At 48.0% G+C, this 25,565-nt stretch overlaps 11 protein-coding genes across 11 annotated transcripts; 9 read left to right on the top strand and 2 right to left on the bottom strand.

Annotated features, from left to right (window-relative positions):
• Nucleotides 1-97: 97 nt before the first annotated feature.
• On the top strand, nt 98-2,025 carry LACBIDRAFT_305271 (uncharacterized protein; the record flags this gene model as incomplete). Its single annotated transcript, XM_001875085.1, has 2 exons — nt 98-161; nt 221-2,025. 2 exons carry the CDS (start codon nt 98-100, stop codon nt 2,023-2,025), a joined length of 1,869 nt encoding a protein of 622 aa, XP_001875120.1.
• Nucleotides 2,026-2,587: 562 nt separating this feature from the next.
• On the top strand, nt 2,588-3,031 carry LACBIDRAFT_305270 (uncharacterized protein; the record flags this gene model as incomplete). Its single annotated transcript, XM_001875084.1, has 1 exon — nt 2,588-3,031. One exon carries the CDS (start codon nt 2,588-2,590, stop codon nt 3,029-3,031), a length of 444 nt encoding a protein of 147 aa, XP_001875119.1.
• A 222-nt stretch (nt 3,032-3,253) lies between these two features.
• On the top strand, nt 3,254-5,161 carry LACBIDRAFT_305269 (uncharacterized protein; the record flags this gene model as incomplete). Its single annotated transcript, XM_001875083.1, has 2 exons — nt 3,254-3,317; nt 3,372-5,161. The coding sequence occupies 2 exons, from the start codon at nt 3,254-3,256 to the stop codon at nt 5,159-5,161; spliced, it is 1,854 nt and encodes a 617-aa protein (XP_001875118.1).
• A 169-nt stretch (nt 5,162-5,330) lies between these two features.
• On the top strand, nt 5,331-7,294 carry LACBIDRAFT_305268 (uncharacterized protein; the record flags this gene model as incomplete). The annotated part of the gene is made up of 2 exons (XM_001875082.1): nt 5,331-5,394; nt 5,457-7,294. 2 exons carry the CDS (start codon nt 5,331-5,333, stop codon nt 7,292-7,294), a joined length of 1,902 nt encoding a protein of 633 aa, XP_001875117.1.
• Nucleotides 7,295-7,669: 375 nt separating this feature from the next.
• On the top strand, nt 7,670-9,254 carry LACBIDRAFT_305267 (uncharacterized protein). Its single transcript, XM_001875081.1, has 5 exons — nt 7,670-7,812; nt 7,870-7,944; nt 8,001-8,061; nt 8,122-8,167; nt 8,275-9,254. Exons 1-5 carry the CDS (start codon nt 7,698-7,700, stop codon nt 8,620-8,622), a joined length of 645 nt encoding a protein of 214 aa, XP_001875116.1. The 5' UTR covers nt 7,670-7,697; the 3' UTR covers nt 8,623-9,254.
• Nucleotides 9,255-9,461: 207 nt separating this feature from the next.
• Nucleotides 9,462-11,198, bottom strand: LACBIDRAFT_321696 (uncharacterized protein; the record flags this gene model as incomplete). Its single annotated transcript, XM_001874499.1, has 8 exons — nt 9,462-9,566; nt 9,632-9,907; nt 10,015-10,092; nt 10,145-10,371; nt 10,427-10,511; nt 10,565-10,735; nt 10,842-10,992; nt 11,188-11,198. The coding sequence occupies 8 exons, from the start codon at nt 11,196-11,198 to the stop codon at nt 9,462-9,464; spliced, it is 1,104 nt and encodes a 367-aa protein (XP_001874534.1).
• Nucleotides 11,199-11,358: 160 nt separating this feature from the next.
• On the top strand, nt 11,359-13,877 carry LACBIDRAFT_292014 (uncharacterized protein; the record flags this gene model as incomplete). Its single annotated transcript, XM_001875080.1, has 13 exons — nt 11,359-11,662; nt 11,758-11,776; nt 11,910-12,046; nt 12,102-12,218; nt 12,251-12,420; nt 12,598-12,601; nt 12,676-12,814; nt 12,872-13,002; nt 13,053-13,130; nt 13,184-13,253; nt 13,312-13,400; nt 13,455-13,592; nt 13,646-13,877. 13 exons carry the CDS (start codon nt 11,359-11,361, stop codon nt 13,816-13,818), a joined length of 1,569 nt encoding a protein of 522 aa, XP_001875115.1. The 3' UTR covers nt 13,819-13,877.
• Nucleotides 13,878-15,557: 1,680 nt separating this feature from the next.
• On the top strand, nt 15,558-16,304 carry LACBIDRAFT_171102 (uncharacterized protein). Its single transcript, XM_001875079.1, has one exon. It carries the CDS (start codon nt 15,636-15,638, stop codon nt 15,954-15,956), a length of 321 nt encoding a protein of 106 aa, XP_001875114.1. The 5' UTR covers nt 15,558-15,635; the 3' UTR covers nt 15,957-16,304.
• Nucleotides 16,305-16,422: 118 nt separating this feature from the next.
• Nucleotides 16,423-17,595, top strand: LACBIDRAFT_229673 (uncharacterized protein; the record flags this gene model as incomplete). Its single annotated transcript, XM_001875078.1, has 5 exons — nt 16,423-16,571; nt 16,620-16,999; nt 17,066-17,218; nt 17,276-17,460; nt 17,512-17,595. Coding segments are annotated over 5 exons (951 nt in total), but the record flags the coding sequence as incomplete, so codon positions are not given.
• Nucleotides 17,596-17,760: 165 nt separating this feature from the next.
• On the top strand, nt 17,761-17,961 carry LACBIDRAFT_305262 (uncharacterized protein; the record flags this gene model as incomplete). Its single annotated transcript, XM_001875077.1, has 1 exon — nt 17,761-17,961. The coding sequence occupies one exon, from the start codon at nt 17,761-17,763 to the stop codon at nt 17,959-17,961; it is 201 nt and encodes a 66-aa protein (XP_001875112.1).
• Nucleotides 17,962-17,993: 32 nt separating this feature from the next.
• On the bottom strand, nt 17,994-19,521 carry LACBIDRAFT_188008 (uncharacterized protein; the record flags this gene model as incomplete). Its single annotated transcript, XM_001874498.1, has 6 exons — nt 17,994-18,161; nt 18,224-18,468; nt 18,525-18,715; nt 18,765-19,092; nt 19,139-19,350; nt 19,399-19,521. The coding sequence occupies 6 exons, from the start codon at nt 19,519-19,521 to the stop codon at nt 18,142-18,144; spliced, it is 1,119 nt and encodes a 372-aa protein (XP_001874533.1). The 3' UTR covers nt 17,994-18,141.
• Nucleotides 19,522-25,565: the final 6,044 nt, after the last annotated feature.

The following is a 25,565-nucleotide window of genomic DNA, read 5'->3' as shown; positions in this document are numbered from 1 at the left end:
CAATTATCGACGCGATCTGTACACGACTGCACGACTCAAGCACGACTCCTATACTCAGTATTGACTCAGTACTCGACGTTCAACGTTCAGCCTCAACATGTCAGGATTTGTCGTTGGGCCAAGTCCTCAATTCGATAAACTTGATGACCCGCTTTCCATAGGTGAGTTTTTACCATCAAGCTCAATTTGATCTCAAGTCAGGATATTTACTTAATCCAAGATAGTGCCGCCATATTATCTTCCGAGCCAGAAATTCAGAATACAGTTGATGTTGCCCTTCGCCGTATTGATGAAGACATTGAGAAAATGGAAGGGGCCATCCGAGAGCTCAAGTCTCGCCGCAATAGCTTAGCTGCCATATCGCGGCTCCCCCCTGAAATGCTCTCCAAGATATTCGTTTGTTGCGCAGCCACACACGAGCCCCAGCAGCTCAACATGGATTGGGTTAAAGTCACCCATGTCTCACGCCATTGGCGAACGGTGGCTATCGGTTGCCCTCAATTATGGTCAACGCTTGTTTTCGCGCGACCGAAGTGGGTCGAAGAGATGTTGAAGAGGTCCAAAATGGCTCCACTAGTCATTGATGCCCGGTTTGGGTACATGGGCCCAAAATCGACTGAAGCCGTTCGATTGGCCATGAACCATATTTCCCGTGTACGGGAGTTAAACATAGTTTCGCCGGGTGCATGGTTTGGGAAACTTTTCTCAAGTGTCCCAAAAGCAGCACCCATCCTTCAAATCCTTGTGCTGTCAACTTCAACAAAGCATTCTTTTCATGACAATTACTCCATTCCTCCAGAACTCTTCAGTGATGACTCCTCTCAACTCCGACGCCTCGAACTGATACATTGCAATATCGATTGGACATCCCACCTTCTCAGAGGTCTTACACACCTAAAAATCCACGATACTGCTATAGGAACTAGACCATCCACACCCCTGTTTCTCGATGTTCTAGAGCAACTTCCAACCCTTACAGTACTCGACTTAAAGGACGCGCTTCCCCATGTTGCTGATGGCTCTTCGACGGTGTCATACAAACGCAAGGTTGAACTGCGCTCGTTGACAAATCTATATCTCTCAGGCTCTGATTACGACTGCTCTGATGCATTGACGCATCTATCTGTGTCATCCATCTCCACACTTAAGCTATATTGCCGAAGCACAGCGGTCTCTGATTTCTCCGCCATCCTGACCTTTGTCAGTGGCTTATGGGAACCAACAGCTATCACATTGAGTGCTGCAAAACCACCCATGCGCAGTCTCAAACTCGTGAGCGATGGTTCAACGGGTTTCAGTTTACAAGCCTGGCCTACCACATTGTCGTTTGAAAGGTTATCTGGAGATCTGGCTTCCATAGATTTGAGTTTCCACTGGTCTTCAACCATTCCGCCCGGAATTTGGAATGAGGTAGTCGGAGAGACCTGTGCTGCTTTACCTTTGGCGCAGCTCGCCTCGTTGGACGTTTCCTCAAGCCAGATGACAGAACAAACGTGGTTGAGGAGGTTTGGGAAGCTTGCACATCTACGATCCATACGTGCACAAGGGATGGCCGTACACATGCTTCTCTTAGCCATGATTGCTGAGCCTGGTACGACCACCGGCGCAAGTGTGCCTACGAATTCATCGACACGGAATCACTCACGCAATCCGAGAAAGATGCCACCCACAGTCTACTTTCCCTCCCTGCGCCATCTTACAATCGAAGACACAAGTTTTGATTCAGATTACGATCACGAATCTGCCGAATTAGAGGGTTTGAAGGACTGCCTGATGGAACGTTACGAGAGGAAGGCCGAAGTGCGCAAACTGACGCTTTCTCAATGTCACCGCCTGACGGCAGAGCATGTCGACGAACTTAAAGACATTGTTGTCGATGTGATTTGGGATGGGTTGGAGATAGGTTTTACAGACTCGGAAGACAGTGATTATGGTGATCATTTTGGATTCATGGGGGACTCGGATATGGATGATCACATTTATGGCTTTGATTCGGATGACTACTACGCATCTTTCCCTTTCTGAAGCGCTGTACTGGTTTAAGAATTTAAAATGGTCTTTCAAAGAGTCAATTCAGGCTGAACGTTGTGCGCGTTCAATGCAAGTTCAATGGATGTTTTGATGAACGGATTACGTAATACTGAATGAGCGTCCACCAACGCCCACCTCAGCATATATGTCATGTCAGGATTTGTCGTTGGTCTGAATCCTCAATTCAAAACCACTTTTCTACAGGTACGCTTCAAAGTTCAAACGTTGAAGCTCAAGCTCAATTAGATTCAAAGTCACGATATTTAGTACTCGATCTAACATACCATATCAACCTCCGATCCACAAATTCAAGACTTTTTACGAGATTCAAAATACCGGTGATGTTGCTCGTCGCCGTATGGATCAGGACATTGAGAAAATGGAAGGCGCCACTCGAGCGCTCAGCAGTCCCGGTCAAGTCTCGCCGCAATAGCCAAACTGCCATATCTCATGATCATATAACATGACCATCACACAAAACCTCCTCACCGACGACGCCGCCATCCTATGTCATCCTCAAACGCGTACGACGTGCTCATCGTCGGTGCCGGCATAGATGATTGTTCTCTCGCCCATGGACTATCCACCATCCTTCGCTCAAAACCACTCCGAATATGTCTACTCGAACGCTCGCTCTCTGAGCCAGATTGTCGGCGAGTTCCTACAGCCCGGGGGCGTCACAGCTTTGCGGAAACCGGGGATCGAGAAGTGTCCGGGAGGAATCGACGCTATACGTGTGAAAGGGTATTGTGTAGTGGAGGACGGCAAGTCCGTGGAGATTCCGTATCCTGGACGACACGAAGGATGGCGCTATCATGGCCTTACACGCCGTGGCGAACGATGTTGTCGAGGCACCTGTGGCGGTTTTTTGGGCAAAACGGTCAAGTGGTGGCATGAAAGACACAAAGCTGGCAGGGTACCGAGCCGACCTCGTCGTCGTTGGGGTGTTTCTCCAACTTCCACATGGCAGTTATGGGTTCCTCCATCGGCCAGTCGGTAAACAGGAACCATTTCGTAGGTGCCATACTAGAAGATGCGTCGCTGCCCATCCCCAACCACGGTACCGTCGCGCTAGTCAAGCGCTAGTGAAAGTTCTGTCAGATCAGGGGGAACATGACATGACACGCAGGCAAAGTGCTTACATAAGCCAATATAATGAATACACCCATTCAACAATATTCAACGTCAACGTCGACGTTCAACGTTCAACGTTCAACCCAACATGTCAGCATTTGTCGTTGGTCCGAATCCTCCATTTCATAAACTTGACGACTCTCTTTCCATAGGTGAGCTTTTATCTTCAAGCTAGATTTGATTCAATGAAGCCAGAATATTTACAGATAGTACCCCCATATTATCCTCCGAGCTACAAATTCAAGACTTCTACGAGATGAATACCGTTGATGCTGCCCGTCACCGTATTGATCAGGAGATTTGGAAAATGGAAGGGGCCATCCGAGCGCTCAGGTCTCGCCGCAATAGCTTAGCTGCCATATCGCGCCTCCCACCTGAAGTACTCTCCAGGATATTCGTTTGTCACGCAGCCACTTACGAGCTCAACATGGATTGGGTCAAAATCACCCACGTTTCACGCCATTGGCGAACGGTGGCTATCGGTTGCCCTCACTTATGGACAACGCTTGTTTTCGCGCGACCGAGGTGGGTGGAAGAGATGTTGAAAAGGTCTAAAATGGCTCCTCTTGTCATTGATGGCCGGTTTGGATCCATGTACATCGTAAAACCAAAATTGACTGAAGGCGTTCAACTAGCCATGAACCACATTTCCCGTGTACGGGAGTTGAACTTGGTTTCCACGAGTGCATGGTTTGGAAACCTTCTCTCGATTGTCCCCAGAGCAGCGCCCATGCTTCAGGCCCTCGTGCTGTCTACTTCAACAAAGCTTTCTACGGAGCCTTTTCATATTAATTACTTTATTCCTCCAGAACTCTTCAGTGATGACTCCTCTCAGCTCCGACGCCTCGAACTGATACATTGCAACCTTGATTGGACATCCCACATTCTCAGAGGTCTTACACACCTAAAAATTCACAATACTGCTCCTGAAACCAGACCATCTACACCCCTTTTTCTCGATGTTCTAGAGCAACTTCCAACCCTCACAGTGCTCGATCTAAAGGAAGCTCTTCCCCACGTTGCTGATGGCTTTTCGAGAGTGTCATGCCGACGCATTGTTGAACTGCACTCGTTGACATATTTACATCTCTCGGGCTCTGATTCCGACTGTTCTAATGCATTGAGGCATCTATCTGTGCCATCTAGTGCCACCCTTGGACTATCTTGCCGAAGCACAGCGGTGTCTCATCCCGATTTCTCCAGTATCCTGACTTTTGTCAGTGGCTTATGGGGGCCAACAGCTACCATATCCAGTGCTGCAAAACCACATAAGCGCCCCATCCATTGGCTAGAAATCCATGCTGTCGGTTTAACTCAATTAAGTATTGAAGCCTGGCCAAGACCATCGTTCCAAGCATTGTCTGGATATCCGCTGCCTTCCATAGATTTGTTTTTCCAATGGTCTTCAACCGTTGCACCTGGAATTGGGGATAAGATAATCAGTGAGGCCTGTGCTGCCTTACCTTTGGAGCAGCTCGTCTCGTTGGATATTTTGAACGCACGCCAAATTACAGAACAAACATGGTTGGCGAGGTTTGGGAAGCTCAAACATCTGCAATTCATATGCACACAAGGGCGGGCCGTGGACACGCTTCTGTCAGCCATGATGGCTGAGCCTAGGACCGTCACTGGGACCACGAATTCATCGACGGGGAAACACTCAAGCATCTACTTTCCCTCCTTGCTCCATCTTACAATCGAAGACATAAGTTTTGATCCAGGTTACGATAACAAATATGCCAAATTGGAGGATTTGAAGGACTGCCTGATGGAACGTTGCTGGAGGAAGCCTGCAGTGCGCGACCTGGTGCTTTCTCGATGTCATCGCCTGACGAGAAAACATGTTGAGGAACTTAGAGAAATCGTTGTCGATGTGACTTGGGATGGGTTGGTGACAGGTTTTGTCGATGTCCATGACTCGGAAGATGATCATGGGGATGATATCGATGATGACATGGATGATTCGGATGACGACCAGTATCATTTCCATTTCTGAAGCCCTGCATTGTTCTTAGAGGTTAAATAGTTTTTTGGAGAGTCAATTCAGGCTGAATGTTGAATGTTGAACGTTGAACGTTGAACGCTATTGACGACGGATTATGTAATAATGAATGAACTCCATACCATTGCCATACCCAAGCCATACCACACCCGGACACCTCGATATGTCGGGTTTTGTCGCTGGTCTACATTCTCAATCCATTAAACTTGATGACCCCTTTTCCACAGGTATGCTTCCACCTTCAAGGTCAATTAGATTTGAAGTCAGGATACTTAGTACTCAATCTAAGATATCCCTGGCATATCATCCTCCGAGCCACAAATTCAAGACTTTTACGAGATTCATAATACCGCTGATGTTGCTCGTCGCCGTATTGATCAGGACATTGAGAAAATGGAAGGGGCCATCCGAGCGCTCAAGTCTCGCCGCAATAGCTTAGCTGCCATTTCGCGCCTCCCCCCTGAAATACTCTCCAAAATATTCCTGTATTGCGCAGCCACATATCGGCGCCCGCAGCTAAACATGGATTGGGTTAGAGTCACCCACGTCTCACGCCATTGGCGAACAGTGGCTATCGGTTGCCCTCAATTCTGGACAACACTTGTTTTCGCGCGACCGAGGTGGGTGGAAGAGATGTTGAAGAGGTCCAAAATGGTTCCTCTTGTAATTGATGTCTGGTCTGCTTACATGGGGGCCCCAAAATCAATCGAGGGCGTTCAACTGGCCATGAACCACACTTCCCGTGTACGGGTGTTGAACATAACTTCCTCGAGTGCATCATTCGGAAAACTTTTCTCGAGTGTCCCGAGAGCGGCGCCCATACTTCAGACCCTCGTGCTGACTACTTCAACAAACGATTACCAATATTCGGAGCTGTCTCTTGACAACTACTCCATTCCTCCAGAGCTCTTCAGTGATGACTCTTCTCAGCTCCGACACCTCGAATTAATACATTGCAATCTTGATTGGACATCCCACCTTCTCAGAGGTCTTACACACCTAAAAATTCATGATACCGCTCCAGGAACTAGACCATCTATACCCCTTTTTTTGGATGTTCTAGAGCAACTTCCAACCCTCACAGTGCTCGATTTAAAGGACGCGCTTCCCCATGTTGCTGATGGCTCTTCGACGGTGTCATACAAACGCAATGTTAAACTGCACTCGTTGACAATTTTATATCTCTCGAGCTCTGATACCGACTGTTCTAATGCGTTAAGGCATCTATCTGCGTCATCTGTTGCCACCCTTCAGCTGTATTGCCGAAGCACAATGGTCTCTGACGCCAATTTCTCCAGTATCATGACCTTTGTCAGTGGCTTATGGGATCCAACAGCTATCATATCCAGTGCTGAAAAACTACATAAGTGCCCCATCCGCAGTCTCAAAATCGTGGGTTTTGATTCAGTGGGCTTCAGTCTGCAAGCCTGGCCCACCGTGTTGTCGTTTCAAACGTTGTCCGATGGAGGTCAGAATCTGCAGCCTTCCATAAATTTGGAGTTCCGATGGCTTTCAACCGTTACGTCCGAATATTGGGATAAGGTAATCGGAGAGACCTGTGCTGCTTTACCTTTGGAGCAACTCGCGTCATTGGATGTTTTGAGCGCATGCCAAATCACGGAACAAACGTTCTTGAGGAGGTTTGGAAAGCTTACACATCTAAGATCCATACGTGCACCGAGGCTGGGCGTACACACGCTTCTGTCAGCCATGATTGCTGAGCCTAGTAGTCCCACTCGCACAGATGTGTCCGCGAATTCATCGACGCGGAAACAATCAAGCAATTGGAGAGAGATCCCCCCTGCAGTCTACTTTCCCTCCCTGCTCCACCTTACAATTGAAACCGCGAATTTTGGTAATGGACAATCTGCCAAGCTGGATGATTTGAAGGACTGCCTAGTGCAACGTTACGAGCGGGGGGCCGAAGTGCGCGAGCTGACGCTTTCTCAATGTTATTGCCTGACGGCAAAGCATGTTGACGAACTTAGAGAAATCGTTGTCGATGTGATTTGGGATGGGAGCCGGAGGGGGACAGGTTTTGCCGATTCGGAAGATGATTATGTGGCATGGGATGATATTGGTGATGACATGTATGATTACTATTCAGACCACGACTACTATATCTGAAGCCCTATACTTACTGGTCTTACAGTTTACTAGACGTTAGAAGAGTACGTTGAAAGAGTCTTTTTGAGAGTCGATTCGGGTTGAGCGCTGAACTTTTGGGACAAGCACTTGTTATAGACTATCGATCTAAGCTTCTAACTTTCTAAGGACTTGATTTGATCGTTTCTTCAACCATTCTTTGTTGCCGTGTTACCAGGCCGTTGCCACGAGTTGAACTCTTCAGTTTTATATAGTCAGTCGGACATGTAAACCTGTATTTCTAGTCTCTATGGGATTTGCATTTTCGACTTTCTTTGATGTCGCGGTATGTAATTGGTCTCAAATCAGTATCCGTCCATAACGGCTGGTGACGACCCTACCAAATCTTAGGTGTCCCGGAAACATCGTTGAACAGACGTCGAACATGCCCGTTCAAACGCTTCGGATAGTTGACTCTGATCCAGAAGCGTCTCTTAATCCAAGAGCAATTTGGAAACACTGGAAAGAGAGGGTCTTGTGGGACCATAGGACATATTATGGTACGCGTTTGCTGATCGCTCTTCCGCCCTGTTTGACTTGGCCCGTTCGCTATATAGCATTACTGGAATTTATCGCTGGACTTGTTTTGATTCTAGGACTGACTCAATATCCGCCCTTCTATCAGGACAATGGTGAGCCCTCCTATATTTTCAGATCATGAAACGGAGTTCCTAAGGAGAGTGTTTAGGTTTGAACATCATGCAAAGACTCGTTGAGCCTTTGTTGGTTCTTCTGGGCATTGTACCCATGTGTGTCTCTCTCCAGCCCTTTGACCGGGCTGCTTAACCTTTTTTTCACGTCGGCTCTAGACATTGGTATAGCAACCAACGGAACTCAAATCACGCTTTGACAAAAGCCAGAAGCCACCTCCTCATCCTTGCGTCTTTAACAATGACAATATTTGGTGTGCCCCCACGACCTTTCTTCAGAAATTGCCGGCAGTGGCTGATCATCGATCGTAGTCTGCCAAGTCGTCGCGTTTTTCTCACCTTCTGAATGCACCAACCGACGCTGGGGCCGTTGCGAAGATGAAGTTAAAACAAATATCAACTTACTCCTTTGGTTGGCTGTTGCAATATGTGAGGGCCTGCCCGACCTCTTGTTCTGTTGCTCATATCTGTCTACAAGTGGTTGCATCCTTGTATGTGGTGTACAATGTGGCGCGCAATCCAATAAAAGACCCACTGCTTGCCGAGCTTCCGTCGCCGATCGATATAGAGGATGAAGCGACCTTTGCGTGGGCGGGGATCAATGTGGCAGATGGGATTGAAGATGATTCGATAGAGCCGGAGGGTCAGGTCAGGTTATGACCCTCTCAGCCGAGTACAGACATTTGTGAGCTTTCTATCGCTTGTATACCCATCGATGTAAATATTAGGATGACACACATTCCAACGGCTTAGATCCCTGTAAGCTATGAGCCTCGATGACCCTGTCGCTGGACAAGTGCTCTGGGTGGAAGTTGACGTCAATTCTGATTCGCACTGACTTCACTCAAAATTATGATGACCTGGTCGTGTAAATGGCTCGCGCATCTTCAAACCCGACTATACATGGGGTTCTGTTACAAGTAAACTATGGACGAAGTTTGTCGTATAACTGGAAGGCGGCCCGGTCACGGTCCCCTTCAAACCTTGGACAGCCATCATCGCGAGAAGACCACAAAACGCAGTGTTCATCATGATGGCAACTCGTCTATCCTCGATAGCAGCTGCTGATTTTTGATGCCCACGTAAGTAATTTGTCTTCTAGCAAAAATTTTCAAGCGAACCATTATCACATTGCTCTTTCCACATCTCAAGTTATCATAGCCTTGTTGCCCTACTGCAACTCCCTCTCATTGTCTCAAGTCAAATTATTGCCTTCAGCGTGTCCAGGGATGCCTTTGTTGCATCATATAGCATTTGCATCAATTTCTGGTAGTCTCCGTCTCGGTTCGCTCTCATCTGCGTAACAGTCAGTCATGGAAACGAGGAAGTAGGGACAATGGAACATGCGTTGTTGAGGAGCAGATTGTATGCAAGTTTGTAGAAAGCCGGGATACATAGAGGTGGGAGTCCATTCTTCAATAATGGTATTGACGCTAAGATTCTGGATAATCGTCCATTACCATCCTACGCAGTCGAGCAAAAGTATAAGTGGAAGGTGATTAATACAACGAGAAACTTGCCTCAAAGGGATGAATAGTGAGAAAAACATGACTGATCCATGCGGCAGAGGCGAAAGGGTCCATATCGGCTTGTCGAACAAGTTCCTAAAAGCTCGTAAGTACATTTATTTATATGGTCGATTTTGAGGTGATGCCACTTCCATACTGACATTGAAGCGTTTGCAAAATGTAATAAGGTCCGCTTCGACTTCATCATACGGACAAAACTGTATCTTCACGCCTTGCTCGCGAGAAGTCGCTGTGACGTTGCAGCGGGAGACTTGTCGAGTTATTCCTATGTTAAGGTAAGACAATCGACTTCCGGAAACCGTGTCAATGTATAAGACCCGGCTGGTTTGCATGAACTCTGCATGAAGACGGCATATTGTCTCCACAGTGAGATTCAGAGGGTCAGACTCGAGGGAAGTAAATATTTCACTCAAGGCCTATACGCACAGGATCATCAGCAGTATTCAAGGAGGCAAAAACAACAAGGATTTGTGACCTCATGTGTATCTTGGAGGATAGATAGCGCATCGGCGCGGTTTCGCACTGCACCGCCTATGGGATTCCCTAGGTCGACGAGCTCTGCTTGATTGTAGAAGCCGACTTCAACCAGTCTAGCTGTATCCTGCGACGAAAGTAAGGACCTGCACGCGGTGTAGAATGAACGAGAAACTGACAGATGGATCGAACTGAACTGTTCCTTCAATGACATTGGTCTCGAGACAGTGCAGATTCAGGCATTTGGCCATAATGTCCTTCGGAGGATGCATATTCTGCCATTGGCGTATAACATCAATGTGAGCGCTTTGGAGTTTGCAGTAAGGGAAAGTATCCTTTTCTGCTGTCGATCGCCAACGTTGGCTCGGCGAGAGGCCCAGCGACAAATCGTTCTTGTAGTTGAACACTACAGAAATTCATCAACCATGAGGTTACGATGGCAAAAGCAAATGGCGGCTTACTTTGCCGCTCTGCCTCGGCCAGAATAGATGACCGAGAATGCGCAATCCAACGGGCGAGCTGTGGAGCCCCCAACATCGTTTGCAACTACAAAAATTGAGTAACAACGCATCTTGTCCATGTATATCGGGTGAACTAACCTCTTCATACAAGGTAAGGGCAGTCACTTTGCTACCCAGCGTCATTCGCATGTCCGCCACTCTCAGCAAAAGGTAGGGTAAGCGGTGATTCTCAAGAAGACATTCCCATAGCCTCGCAGATGCAGCGCATGCAACACCATTGGAGGAGTCAACTGTGAGTGAGGCCCTTAGCTGCGAGGACAGGTCAGACCCCAAAGCATCGACTGGTAACTCCTGCAAAAAAACTGTTCTTTAGATGTAGCGCTTGGCTGAGGATGAAGGTAAGAAGTGTACTTACAGTGACGGAAGAGTGCTGAAGTTGAGGGCGGTCTACGTTGAGATAAGGGGTAAGTTGAAGATTAGACATGGCCCCGGGGCCATTTCCGACTTCTTTGATGCCGCGATAATTGACAGTATCCGTCCATAAGCCTACCAGAATCTTAGGAGTCCTGGAATCATCTTGCTAAGTGCGCGGCCAGTCCACTCTGTCGGCGTCGTAGTTTTCCACGCGCAGCTTTGTGCTGTTCACATTGCGGTTGGGCACCAAGATTGTTTTGAATTCTGGAGGGACCCCTAGTAGGCAGATTAAAGTGGAAAGGCAGATGAATCCCGAAGTGTGCGTTCCCTTCTAACCTTATCTTTACTTGTCCAGCATTCTGACTCTAAATCAAGTTGACCATTTTGGCGCTGATGGCTGTTGTAACGGTGGTATTGCCAACTCTTCCCTCATAAAGCACTTTCCTTTGGGCGCGCCTTGATGATGGTAGGGTGAAAATCCGCGGATGAACGGATTGATAACCTCACTTCTCACGTACATGGTCCTTCTTTTCCTCTTCGTCTGCCGCTCTCAGACTGGGCCACCAACTCACAACCTCAAGGGTCAAGACCCTCTCTTTCCAGTGTTTCCATTTGCTCTTGGATCAAGAGACGCTTCTGGATCAGAGTCGACTATCCGAAGCGTTTGGACGAGCATGTCTAACTTCTGCCCAACGGTCTTTCAAGACCCTCTCTTTCCAGTGTTCCCAATGGCTCTTGGATCAGAGTCGACTATCCGAAGCGTTTGGACGGGCATGTCCAACTTCTGCTCAACGGTCTTGGGGGACCATAGGACATACTATGGTACGCATTTGCCGATCGCCCTTCCGCCCTGTTTGACTTGGTCCGTTCGCTGTATAGTCTCACTAGAATTTACGCTGTACTTGTTTTGATTTTAGGACTTCTATCAGGAGAGTAGTGAGCCCTTTTATGTTTTCAGATCATGAGACGGAGTTCCTGACGCGAGTGTTTAGATTTGGCCATGCAAAGATTTGTCGAGCCTTTGTTGCTTCTTCTAGGCATTATGCCCATGTGTGTTGTTTCTCTCCAGTCTTTTGACCGGGCTGCTTAACCTTTTCCACATTGGCTCCAGACATTGGTACAGCAACCAACGGAACTCAAATCACGCTTTGACAAAAGCCAGAAGCCATCTCCTCATTCTTGCGTCATTGACAGTGACAATACTTGGTGTGCTCCCTGACACATTCAGAAATCGCCGGCAGTGGCTGATCATCGATCGCAGTCTGCCAAGTCGTCGCGTTTTTCTCGCCTTCTGAATGCCTCAACCCTCACTGGGGCCGATGCGATGATGAAATCAAAAGAAACATCAATCTACTCCTTCGGTTGGCTCTTGCAATATGTGAGGTCATGCCCGACCTCTTGTTCTGTTAGCTCATATCCGTCTACAAGTGGTTGCATCCATCTGTGTGGTGTGTTATGTGGCGCACAATCCAATAAAAGACCCACTGCTTGCCGAGTTTCCGCCGCCGATCGATATAGAGGACGAAGCGACCTTTGCGTGGGCGGCAGCCAACGTGGCAGATGGGATTGAAGATGACTCGGTAGAGCCGGAGGGTCAAATCAGGTTGTGACTTTTGTCCGTTGAGTCCAAATCTTTGTGAGCTCTTTATATTTCTTGTATACCCGGCAATGTAATTATTAGGATGAAAATAATCACTTGTCAACCGGATCTCTGTAAGCTCTGAGCATTGACTTTACCCAGAATGATAATGACCTAGTCGTGTAAGTAGCTCGCGCATCTGGGGAATTCAAACCCGGGGGTTCTGTTATATCGTACACGAAGTTTGTCGTTATAGCGTGTCGTTGTCAGAAGCGGCCCGGTCACCGCGGTCCCCTTCAAACCTTGCACAGCCATCATCGCGAGAAGACTACAAAACGCAGCATCCATCATGATGGCGCTCTTGAGCAGGTTTCCATTTCCTCAAGGCCCGTTTGGTGAGCTCCTCCTCCTCCTTTCGTCGACGTTGATGATAATTATCTGGGAAATGACAGTAACGACCTACTTACTATCTTTCCCTTCCTCTTTCACGAATCTTTGAACATGACATCTGGTGGCCGGTCCACTGTTTCGATTGCTCTCAAGAACGTCCTTAAATCGCTGTGTGAATGGAGGCCGTATCTGGGTATGTGGCTGCTTTGAAACCGCTCTTGATCTGGTGTTTGATTTCGTCAGGCTTTGCTTTGTTCTTCGCAGTGTTCAACCTGATATTTGGGATCGTTACGCTGTCGTTCCTGCATCCGAAGAAGGAACGTGAGTGCTTGTTCTATATCCGTACAGGGATACTAGATTGATTGGTATTTTAGCTCTCGTTTTCGGTCTCATTTGCTTGGCTATCCTATTGGCGTTGGGCCATTTTGCCTCAGTTTGTTTCCTGTGCGTGGCGTCCCTGTCTCCTCTTCGTATTCAAAGACTAACTAATGCTGTATTATAGCTTCCAGAGGTCCAAAAGTTATCAATACGCTGCTGATCCCTCCTATGCAGATGTAGGATACTCTGCGGGGATCGCTGTTCTGTTCGCAAGTACGCGTTTCGCATTTACAACCATCTATAACATTTGTACTAATCCCGCTTTAGTTTCTGCTTTAGCACTGATTCACGAGCTCCCGAAACGATGCTATTCTGGACCAAACGAAGATTTAAAGGAGCTGGGAAAAAACATTTGTGGCACGATCACGGCGATGGGGGTCTCGTCATGCCTGGCCTTTGTGTGCAGTACGTTTTTATTGTTCTTTGGAGTAGCGCTGTGATTGTAATGATGCTTCCAGTGATCGTTGCAGCTGTTATGATCTGCGTGGCTGCGCGTAAAGCCATTGAACTTGCGAAAGCTCCACCTCCGGTTTTCCCGTCGGGTACTGAGGCATCTATTATGAGATGGCTTGATAGAAGCGATCCCTTCGTTTCGGTTGCTCGTAGTCAACATCGCCAGGGTAGTTTGTAGATACCCATTGTCTAGTTTGGAACTTGACATCGCGTGAAAGGGACGGTGGACGCACCACACATTTGGAGCAGATATAAATATTTCAGATGGTTGAAACAATGGACAACGCCGGTTAACGTGGTTGATGAGGTACCTAAAGCTGATCCATAGACCAAGATAGACAGACCTGTTGGTATGGAAGCGACCTCGTTTCGTACATGAAAGAAAGGTTTTGTTCATTATTGTACTCTTCGGATGCGTCACTGCTGCCCAAAGAGCGAGCAAAGCACCCACAATGTCATTCTTGGCCGCAGTGCTGGCCAAATGTGTCCCATTCATGGTTGCCTGTGAATGGCGACGTCACGGCCGACCTCCGCGTGGTGAAAAAAATGATCTTTGATGTCGTAGGAGTGCCGGTTCCGGTGAAGCACTCGGTACGGCGTCGTCGGGAGGATGCAGCTGTTGTCTTTTTCAATTCCGGCGGTGGGTATTCCGTGAAATGTTACTGAAAAAGAAAAAATGTAGTTGGGCAATTTGTATTAAAACAAGAAAACGTTGTGAATAATAAACGATCGAGGAAGAATCCGATGTCTGAACATGTCCTCGACGTTGCCTCGACTCCTGCTCCTGGGTCCTTGTGCTGTTATTAAGTGAAAGGTGTGACACGTTGTGACAAGGATGTTACGTGTGTGACTTTGTTTAGGATTTTCTGCATAGTAGCAGGTTTCGACGTTGAGCTTATTGCAGCTTCCTGCCTTTTGTTCTGGCGCTAGCCTCCCTCCTTGCTTTTCTACTCCCACAACAACCACTCCTTCGTCGTCTACAACCTTTTCGTTGTCGTGTCAAACAACCGCCCTCTATCACCACCCCTGTTCGTGACCGTGAGCATTGTTCAGCCCTGCCACTTTCAGCTCATCATCATTGATAGAGAGCCGTAACGACCACAATCATCTTCACAGGTTTCCGATTGTTCCTTCAACCTCGCTGCCTTTTGTTGCCGCTCAAGGATCATCTCGTAATTCTCCGAGTTGCCGCGAAACTGCTTCCAATCGCTGTAATCGGAGACATTTTGTACCTAGCAAAGTGGTGAACGGCAGCCGTGTTACACACCGCCCACTGCTGAACTTTTGGTCGGAGACTCACAGGACTTGACTTTCATCTGTTTGTCCAAGTGGGACATGTCCTCACCCCAAAGCGCCATTAATCAACGCGCCTTCCCAAATCAAGCTCGTCGTCAATCGAAAATCACCGTGGAGTACCACAGGCCGTCCAGAGAATCAATCCAAGAGTACAACGCTCTTCTTGCCGACGCTAACCTGCACGCTGCGGAAGCTGCCAAGTTCACTCCCTATATCCCTTCCAGACCACCCCCACCCCCTCCAAACTCGGCATCTTTCAGATCAAAGACGCCTACCGAATCCCACCCCCCAACCTCGCCTCCTACCCCGACCTCTCCCAAAGTTCGCAACTCTCTACAGAAGCCAAACCCTCGCAAGCACAGCTTGTCATCTGCTGGTCCCTCACCGCGACTTACTGAACACGATCCCTTTGCGTCCAACGGAATGGCTGGAACATCACCTCCACCGCGTCCTTCTCGCGCCAACACGGCTACCTTGAACGACCTTTTCCCCACCCAGTCCCCGTTTGCTTCTCGTCGTCTATCCCAGCCAGTACCCCCTATGCCAGAAGACAGCCACTTTTACGCTGATCCACATGAAGCACTGCCATCAGGCCCGTCCAGCGACTATTCCGGACCGCCCCCGCTTAGCGCTGGAGGCGGCAGTAGATCGCGTAGTGGAACGACAACGACAAAGTCCAAGAAGGGAGTTTTAGGTTTCATGTCGGAAGTATTCAATCCCACGAAACGCCCGGAGATTAGCACACCATATGACCCAGTTCACCTCACCCATGTCGGTTTCAACTCGTCCACAGGAGAGTTCACTGGCTTGCCCAAGGAATGGCAACAGTTGCTGCAGGAAAGTGGGATCTCGAGATCGGAGCAAGAGAAGAATCCTCAGGCCGTGATGGAGATTGTCAAGTTTTACCAGGAAGGTCATGGTGAGGTATGGGACAAGTTGGGAAATGTGGGAGGAGCAATAGATACAGCTTTTATTGCCAAGATTGGGGAAGATGGTTTCACAAATCCGGTGAGCAGTTAGTTGTCCGTTGAATGTTTGCTTGATATTCACCTTTGTTCAGCGGTCACCTCCTCCGCCTCCCAAAAAGCAACAATCGCAACCATCGGTGTATTCTCAACCTGTCCAATCTGGAACTTCTGCGCCAAGTTCATTTCGTCCTGCACCTACGCCACCTTCCACCGCTACTCCAGCTCTTGATCGTTCCACCTCTCAACGTACTCCCGCTAAACCAGTCAAATCTGCGGACATTGGCCGTTCTAATACAACTCGGGATAGGCGATCTCCAAGCGGCCAGGGCCCCGCTCAACTTCCTAGTGTGAACGCTCTTGGACAACAGAAGCAATATGCGAAGCCATCTCCAGGATCATCGTCTTCCGACTTGCCGCTGAAACAGCAAGTAAGCCCGACAGCACCCAATGCAAGAGAGCGTGGTGATCCACGTGCGCAGGCTCAAAATCAACCCCCGAGTGCGGCTGCTTCTAGTTTGGCCAAAGTTTCTGGCGTTGCGACGCCACGAAGGAGAGAGAAGAAGGTCGACAAAGGGAAAGAGGAGGATATCGTCAAACGGCTGCAGCAAATTTGTACAGACGCTGACCCGACGAGGTTGTACCGTAATCTTGTCAAGATCGGACAAGGGTGAGTTTCTATCTTACTTTCAAGGACTTTCTTCAACTGGCGATTTAGTGCATCTGGTGGTGTGTACACGGCATATCAAGTGGGCACGAATCTGTCAGTGGCTATCAAACAGATGGATTTGGAGAAGCAGCCCAAGAAAGATCTGATCATCAATGAGATTCTGGTAATGCGGTCGTCGCGGCATCCGAATATCGTCAACTACATCGACTCCTTCCTTCATAAGAATGACCTGTGGGTGGTCATGGAGTACATGGAGGGCGGCTCGCTCACGGACGTCGTAACCGCCAACTTGATGACGGAGGGCCAAATTGCGGCTGTGTCGAGGGAGACGTGCCAGGGTTTGGAGCATCTGCATAGACATGGCGTTATTCATCGTGATATTAAGAGTGATAATGTCCTTCTTAGCATGGTGGGGGACATCAAACTCAGTCAGTGGTCTTTTTATTTGCCCCTATTTTGTTTGGTTATTGATTTTATTCCATTTGAAACTCTAGCTGACTTTGGTTTCTGCGCTCAAATTTCGGATCCTGCGCATGCGAAACGAACTACTATGGTGGGCACGCCGTATTGGATGGCACCGGAGGTAGTGACTCGGAAAGAGTATGGACCCAAGGTTGATATTTGGAGTTTGGGCATTATGGCAATAGGTAAATTTTTCTCATACTTTCTCGACTTGATAATTAAAAAAACCTCACTTCTTGTAGAAATGATCGAAGGAGAGCCTCCATATCTAAATCAGAACCCTTTGAAGGCATTATACCTTATTGCGACAAACGGGACACCCACCATTGCGAATCCTGAAAACTTGTCATCGGTGTTCAGCGATTATCTAGCCAAGACGCTTGAAGTTGACGCTGAGAAGCGGCCAAATGCTACGGAGCTTTTGCAGGTACGCATCGCATACTATATTTTCATCTTTCTTTCTTATGTTGTTTTCCAGCATCCATTCTTCAAACTTTCAGAGCCCCTGCGTACATTGGCTCCGCTGATCAAAGCCGCCAGGGAAATCGCCAAGAACAAATAGTCCGGGTTTCGCTCCTTCATATCATACATCTAGTTATTTCCCTCGTTGTGTCGGTCATACAGGCATGATCCCTCTCCATCTTGTGTCCTTTTTTTCTTTTTTTCAAACAACCTAAATTTGTTCACACCAAATATTCGGCATCTCCCCTTTCCCCACGTCTTTGCTATGCATGTGCGCAAACAGTACAGTCGTTTTGAACCTACTTCATGTACCCTCTGCCTTCCCCCAGCCAACCAAAAACTACATCGATGTGTACCAGTTCTCCCAGCCCTTGATATCTTAGATTTATCCCCAACATTTTTTTTTTCGCCTTCGTTCGTTCGTTTAGCATACCAAGAGGAGTTTGTCAACAGTTTTGCGGTGTAATTATCTCTTTGCCAGATATCACACCTGGCACGGACGGCTGAAAATCTCTATTATTGTATCTCTGAAGTAAAAAAGGCCCTTCGTGAAGTGTTTGTACGTTGTGGAGAGTAAATGAATATGCAAATGCTAAATGCTGATGGTCATGATGTCGTGATTGGAGGTCGTAGATGAACAGGATAACTATAGGTGAGGGCACCATCCTACACAAGAGAGGATTTAAGTATCAAACCAAGCTGAATAGATATGGCGTAGGAGGACGAACCATAAAAGATAGTAGCCAGGTTAAGTGGGTCAGTAGCTTCAGCGATGAGTTCATTAACCGTAGACTCGACACTTAGTCCCTTGTCCAGTTTCCGAGCGACAGAGCTTAATGCGCGATCTGCAGACTCTTGTGCCGTTCCACTGCTCATGTCAATTCCTATCCCGAGGTTGAAACGGCTAGTGTCGTATGCGGTCATCGTAGGGACGTCCCGTTGTGCATGCTTGACTTTCAATTCACTCGCGGTCCTGAACGCGAAATGAACTCGGATAGGATGACGTGGATAAAGAAAGAAGTCACAAACCATGAATGAAGAGGGTCATGCTTGAATACTTCTAAGACGGTCATAATAACTTCTGACCCGTCTCTCAAGACCCGCAACGTCTCCTCCGCGCATCTTTGGAAAACGCCTTGTGTTCCAGATGTCCCCATGCCGTCGACCATGTCCGCCGTCATCCGGAAAGGTACACGTTCTGGAACAGGCAAGAGTTTACCCTGTTTAGTTGTGAGTTACGACGGACACATAAGAATGCATAACGAAGACCTTCACCTGCTCGAATGCGATACCAAGATCGATGTGGACAACTTCTCCCGTGCTGTTGTCCATGAGAATGTTGGAAGTATGCCTGTCCCCAAGGCCAAGGATGTGACCCACAATAGATGTGGTCGCCACGCTACGAGTATACTTTAAACGCATGGCAAACCACGTCACAGGGTTCCTATGTTTCTCTGTAAAGTAATGGCGCATGACAGGCTTGAAATTTTCTCGAATTTTGAGGAATGTTTCCAGTTGCCGTTCAGCCTGTTTTGTTGCTTGAGCTGCCTTCATTTGCGATAATATCTCATTTTGCTTTGTATCTTGTGGTCGGTAACTAAAGCACGCGTCAAGGTGAATCAGTGCTGAGCAATATAAAGTACCTTTGATGTGCCCTGTTAAGCCACTCGCGGAGAGGTGACGTATTCCCAACGAATTCCAACAAGCCAGCTTGGGTACTCAACGGGACCACCTTATACCCTCGGACGCTAAGTTCACGCCGCCGTGTTTCTCTATCCCGTTGAAGTACGCTGTTGACAAGTTCAAAGACTTGCTCCATGACAGCGTCTTGACGCAAGTCATCATTTCCTTTGAACTGTAGATCATGTTTAGACATCAGTCACAGTCCCTCTATTCAACATACCAGTTGTTTGTACTTCTTGCCGTTCGTTCCATAGCACTCAGTGATCTTCGGCAAATTGACACCGCCAGCTGTATCGAATTTTGTTTCGTATCGGTCAATCCAAATGCAGTCATTGTAAAGCATCGTTAAGTCGAGTGGGGTATGGCAAGTTGTGACCGGGACTTGCAATTTCGAAATTTGACGTATCAAGAGGTTGTCAGGAACCTTGAAACCGCCTTTCGGTTTCGCTTCGCTTTTATATGCGGGATTTTTTGCGATAGGGAATTTGGCCCACTCTAGGCAGGCATTGCAGAGTTTTTCTACGTCGCGGACCCGATCTCCAATTATGCCTGTTCCCCGCAACTGGTCAAGGATGTCGCTCGCTGCGGTAGCCCGTTCAGTTTGAGTGGACGGCGTAGCATGCCGCCCAGATTGGCGTCTCCCTTCCGGTGCAGCGGACCGCTCAGGCCGCAGGCAATATACCTGATAAAGGCTGTGGAAAGGGTGTTCTCGACACATCCGCAAAACCAGTTGTTGCAAGCTTTCTTGGTTATTCGACTGTTGAGGAGACTTCGCAAGCCGAGCGGTTAATTGATGCTGGTTCATTGTCAGCTAAGTCGAAATGGGTATGATATTACGCACAGCAAGGAACACCAGTTTGCGAGATGGTATGCGTTCAAGGGCCTTTCGAAGAGTGGCTTCTAGTACCACGTCGTCGTCGAAGTTCGCAAACCAGAGGGAGCAGAACCGAATAGCGGAATCAGTATCGAAAGTGTCAGAGGCTTCTAAACATCGAGAATACATGTCGATCGCCTGTTTGAGAAAGGTATCCCGTACGGTGTTATGCTTCTTGAATAACTCGCTATCCGCATGTAAGAGCTTTTGCGCCGTCTCTTGATCATGTTTCAGTCTTTGGTGCCTTGTTGTATCAGTTAACCTTGCAAGTTCCATGCTTCTGTGATGGATTTCTTCTTTTTTGCGATCAACATAGACCTTCCACCTAATGGCATCAGGGGATTTGAGGCTAGCATGGTACTGTCGCTCGGCAAATATTGCGCATTCATGGTATACAGTAGCACGATCCCCTTCGTTGCCTTCCAAAAGTTTCCCATCTAACAGCGAGATCGCTGGGTCGAAAAACCGTGACCAGATTTCCGTGGGTTTTTCCAGACAAGCTTCAGAGGTCCAAGCGCCCTAAATGGAGTTAGTTTGATTTTTGACCGTTGCTCGAAGCTCACCAGACGGGCCAGCAATAGAGCTCTTCGACAATCAGTAATATCATGGCTGCCATTAGGCCCACTTGCAAAAAGAAGGTTTTGCAAATATTGAACTGCGAGCTTCTCCTCTTTTTGAAGCCAAAGAACGTTGGCGAATTCTTGGGATACAGTAAAAGATGGATTCTCATCCATTCCTTGCGCCCGAATGATTGAGTTTAAGGCGATTTGAGGTTGGCCTGCTTCCCGTGCTGCCTCGGAAAGGCGGAGAAGACAGGTCTTCTCGATTTCAGCTAGACAAAGAGCGAACGGAGTCATCAGCGAGCCTATTTGCTGGCGCTGCTCTCGGACCCTCGCAGATCGCACAAGGCACATACGAGTGGCCATGAGGCTCTCTAAGTCAGAAAATCTATGCCACCGAGGGAGAAGGATCTCAGTAAATAATCTAAAGAGAAAACTATTCGCTCACTCGAAACCTTCGCCAATATGCGTGAGCTCTGTCCACTGGCCAAGATCAATGCTCCTGGATTCAAGTTGACTTTGAATCACGTTGCTCCTCCACCTGGCGACTTGACTCAAGCACATCAAATCCCGGGCGACCTCACGTATCTCAGCAACATTTTCGGATCCAAGGGCACGCAAGCGACTCAGGTCTTGGTTGAGGGAAGAGCGAACAGTACCATCGACAACATTGGGATCACGTTCACGATAAATGGCTCGTAGCGAACTGTACAAAGGACCCCCGGCAACGTGTTCCTCATGGTATGGCAAATCCCAAGTCTCTGTACGCCAGCCCAACCGATAAGTCGTACTGGTAGAAGAAGCTTCCGTGCTGGAGTGTAAGTTCTGCATGGTGTCAATTGCAAGGTGGTTGAACCCGAAGGAATGGAATGATTGTATTAGCCCTTCCCCTTCTCCTAAACGCCGATTATTGGCTTCCAGTGCAGCACCGTGAAACCGGAACGCCTTCTCCCATTGTTGTTCATGGTGAAACCTTTTGATTAAAAATTGGTGAAGATTTTGAGTCTTAATGCCATAAAAACCATCTGGTTCGTCGATATGAGCGTAAATTTCATATAAAATTTGTTCAGCAGTCGCGGCTTCCACAAGTGCGTCCTCCGAGGCCAGTTCCAGAAATAACAATGCTGTCGTGAATAAGCCGCAGAGTATCGCCTTGCGTGAAAGCAAAATAAAGTCGACTTCGAGCCACTTGTTATTAGATAGAGCTTCCTGGGGCCTCGGGAAAAAGTAGCGAAGATAGAGGACGACATCGATGACAGAACATAGACATCGTGTATGGGCTTCATCGTATGACAGTATTGATGTGAAATACTCCGACAGAACAGTGCGATACGAAACCTGAGAAACGCCGTTTCCGTCTCTGATCTCGACTTGTAAGAGACGATGGACCAAGATTGGCAAAAGTTGGTCAGCGAAGGATACATCGGCCTTGAGGATTGAAGTTAACTGAGCAAATGTAGCATCCTCTACGGACAGAATGTCACTGAGGAGGACCGTAAACATCCCTATCCATTGAGCAAAATCCTTGGTCGCAGTCATGTATAATTCTGACTTTGTCAGTTCTTCGAAGTCGCGGGTTGGTCGAGTTGTGGGAGTGTGACGATACTCCTGAAGAAATTTCAGTTCTGTCTGATACTCGGGCGGCAAGATTGAAAGGATCCCTTCCGGTAACGCAGCCACAAACAAGCGCAAAGTTGTATAGGCGGTATGGACATGAGAGGGAGATTCGCCTTGAAGCATCATCAAGAGACCGAGGATGATGGACTTTCGCGCTATAATGGCGGGATCTTCAGTCAACCTCCTCTTGACAATTTTCGTGATATGTTCATGCCGGATGGAATGCACGACGGGCTGCTCCGTGCCCAGCGTAACAATCTGACCATGGTTCAATACCAAAAGTTCCGCAAAAGCCTTTACGTCTTCCTCTTGCAGTCGATCCAAAGATGGAATAAACTCCTTCAGCCACCAGAAGTCCGTCTTGGCGAAGGATATCTGTTTATACTTCCCAGAGATGGCATGGTCACGCAATCGACGAACCAGACGGAATCTGTTGGAAGTTGCACCAGGTTCACTGAGGACGGCCGAAACATTCTCAGCGGAAACAGAATTATAAAGTTGTGAAAGCTCTGAACAAGGTTGATTTGGCCAGGCCGACAGAGCCTTCAGCATTACACTGGTAAAAGTTTTCCCTTTTGAGAATAAGAGCATTTGTTCGTTAATCCATGTCAGAAGCTCAGTTCCCATGTCAGCCACGAATTTATCATGGCTGTTTAGCGAGTAATCATTCGCAAGGGAGGCGATACGTATCAGTGCATTGGGAAGGCGTAAATCTTTAATCTTCATCTTTCGATAGTAGTTGAAAGCCCATTCTAGAACTGACTGAGCCGATCTCGCTAAATCCGACTGGGCTAGTAGCAGTGTTGCCCCGTGCACTAGGGCATGCAAGATTGTTGCTTCTTCAAAGTCAGTGCTTCGAATCGATATCCACAAGGAGAGGGCATTGATGATACGAAGCTGCTCGTTGAGAAAAGGCGTCCTGTGCAAATCGGCCAGAAGATTGTGTATGACGTGATATGTCGTTGCCTGAGGAATTGTATCTTGCGGATCTGCTGGAACTCGCGATAAGAGCCAAGTTAAACCCCGCAAAAGACTTGTGGCAGGAAATGCTGGGAGGTTCGGCGTGTGAGTTTCGAAGTTGTCAAGACTGCGATATCGGGATAGGGCTTGGAAGGTATGAGTAGCCCTCCCAGTGCCATCGTAACTCTGGAGGGCAAGAAAAATTGGCCCATGTTTATCAAAGTCCTGTTCCCCCAATGTCCTTAGAATTGAAGCAACAGTTCCATCAAGATTATCTTTCATCAAGGTGTTGAATGTGCTTTCGTCCTGAGTCTTTTCCTTGAGACGCTGTTCCAAGGCATCCTCTGATCCATCTGGGTGTTCGTCAAACCACATGACTATCTGGATGCCAACTATGTCTCCAAAACAAACTCGAAGTCCATCGGAGACGCTCTTTTGTATAACTTTGCAGTGTCCCTCAAATTGCTTTCGACCTGTGGTAAGGATGTTGGTAGGAGTGAACGCTCTAAAAGCAGCTTCCGCGCACTGTCTTCTATCTCGGTAACCAAGAAGGTGCGGAGGCAACCGAAGGAAATCAATTCTTGCTTTCAGGATGGAGAATGCAAGCTGTGAAGCATAGGCTTCAAATAAGACCGACAGAGACTTCAACCCTAATCTTGCGGCGACTTCAATAAGAACAGCCTCGGTATGGTTGGAATAGGCGGTGGAGTGCATGCAAGTCTCCAGTAGATGCCAATACGGCCCACGCCTTACGGCTGAGCTGACAACCATGAGATTCCCGAGCGCTAGCGTTCGTGTGAGCATGTGCTCATAACTTTAAGTCCAATCAGCTCAAGCAGGACATTGCGAAGGGTTCTAGCTCACTTATCCAGGTCTAAGGTGTAATACCTCTTCATGGTGTCGTATAGATCGAGAGGGGATACTCCTAAATGAGGAGCAACAGTGAACAGACGGGCGTTGATAACAGCAACGCGAAAGCGGACTCTGATATCATCATCTTTACTCATTCGTGGGAGTAAAGCTATTGGTTCGCAACCCTGATTGTCCCTCTCAGCCGACCAGGAAGCCTGGGTTGGATCTCTGACAAGATATCGGTCGAGAAATTGCGCGAGCTGGTCACGTATCGTCCATGCCACAGATGGCGGCTTCTCCTCAGAACCTAATAGCCCTGACAACCACTCGCATAATTCCTGAACTCTGCCACCGACCTCGCTAGAAGCGACTGACGGAAGCGTCCATGTGGCCAAGGTTGAATCCAATAATTGTATGACGAGTGACTGCGTACGTTCGCTACGAGAAAATGCGTAGTTTTGTAGTAAGTCCTGAATCGAATTCATAAAATTGTCGAGGTCTTTTAGTGAGAAGCTGAACATGCCAAGACGGATTTCATTGAGGAGGATGGGACAAACGAGGACAAACTTCTGTGGCTCAGTGTTGGCGCAGTCAAGGATGAGTTGTGTCAACTCTTTATCGCGAGTAGCATCCATCGAAGGTGATTGTAGACGAGGCCCACGAGTAAGAAATTCAATGCATATTCGCAGAAGACCCAAAAAAGGCCGATCGTTTTCTACTTGTTGAGGGGAATTTGACGAAGTTGAAGGCGCGCCCGTTCGGATTGGCCCAAACCCATCCTTATCATCAACATCCATGTCATTATCCTTGAACGTATTGATTTCTTTCCGAATCATAGTTCCGAGTACGACCCGGAGCGTATTGGCAATACCTGCCAGCATGTCTTGGGTCTGCAACAAAGATAGTCAGATGTCGGAAACCAGACGCGAAAAAGAGTACAGACATCAGGGTTCTGCCAGATTACTCGCAAGAAATCAGTCCGCTCCAACTCTATTGCTTGTTGTTTTGCGAGTTGATCATCTGACAATTCTCTCAATACTTGCCTCTGGATCCCAGTTCCAGCGTCAGGCTCCAGCATAGGTTGCCAATCGTTTGCACTTCGAGATTGCCCCTCACGATAAAGCAAGGGTTCTAAGCCATTCAAAAGAAATGTTTTTTCTTTCATAGTCCAACGTGACCCCTTCAGAAACGGGATAACAAGGGAAATCGTTTTTCCAGCGGTCTGTAGAACGCGCCTGTTTGATGATGTTCCGTTGAAGAGTAAAAGGGACTCGAATGCAATAGAAACCATAGCCGTGTCCAAGGACTGGCGAGCATATTCCGCCGTCGGATGGTTGCCGTTCTCCCTTGTGCTTTCCCATTCGGCAATCAGAAATTCCAGCGTCTTCGTTAAAAAGGCAGAAATTTTGCGCTCCCGTCCTCTTGGTGCGACACGTTGAGAGTCGTTGTTGAACAAGGTGCTGACAGTCTGCGAGCCAATGCTATCACCCGACGTTGATTTCCCTATTGCTTTGAATCGCTCTG

This window comes from Laccaria bicolor, genomic scaffold, assembly GCF_000143565.1.
Source record: "Laccaria bicolor S238N-H82 LACBIscaffold_2 genomic scaffold, whole genome shotgun sequence".
Lineage (NCBI taxonomy): Eukaryota > Fungi > Basidiomycota > Agaricomycetes > Agaricales > Hydnangiaceae > Laccaria > Laccaria bicolor.
The sequence above is the reverse complement of the archived record's forward strand: the minus strand, read 5'-3'. Positions and strand labels throughout refer to the sequence as shown.

Bases quoted from the DNA above. Each gene is read 5' to 3' on its own strand.
- LACBIDRAFT_305267 (XM_001875081.1), top strand. From the start codon at position 7,698: ATGCCCGTTCAAACGCTTCGGATAGTTGACTCTGATCCAGAAGCGTCT. The intron at 7,945-8,000 runs GTGAGCCCTCCT...GAGAGTGTTTAG, and splicing joins GCCCTTCTATCAGGACAATG to GTTTGAACATCATGCAAAGA. The intron at 8,168-8,274 runs GCCAGAAGCCAC...CATCGATCGTAG, and splicing joins CAAATCACGCTTTGACAAAA to TCTGCCAAGTCGTCGCGTTT.
- LACBIDRAFT_171102 (XM_001875079.1), top strand. From the start codon at position 15,636: ATGTCGGAAGTATTCAATCCCACGAAACGCCCGGAGATTAGCACACCA.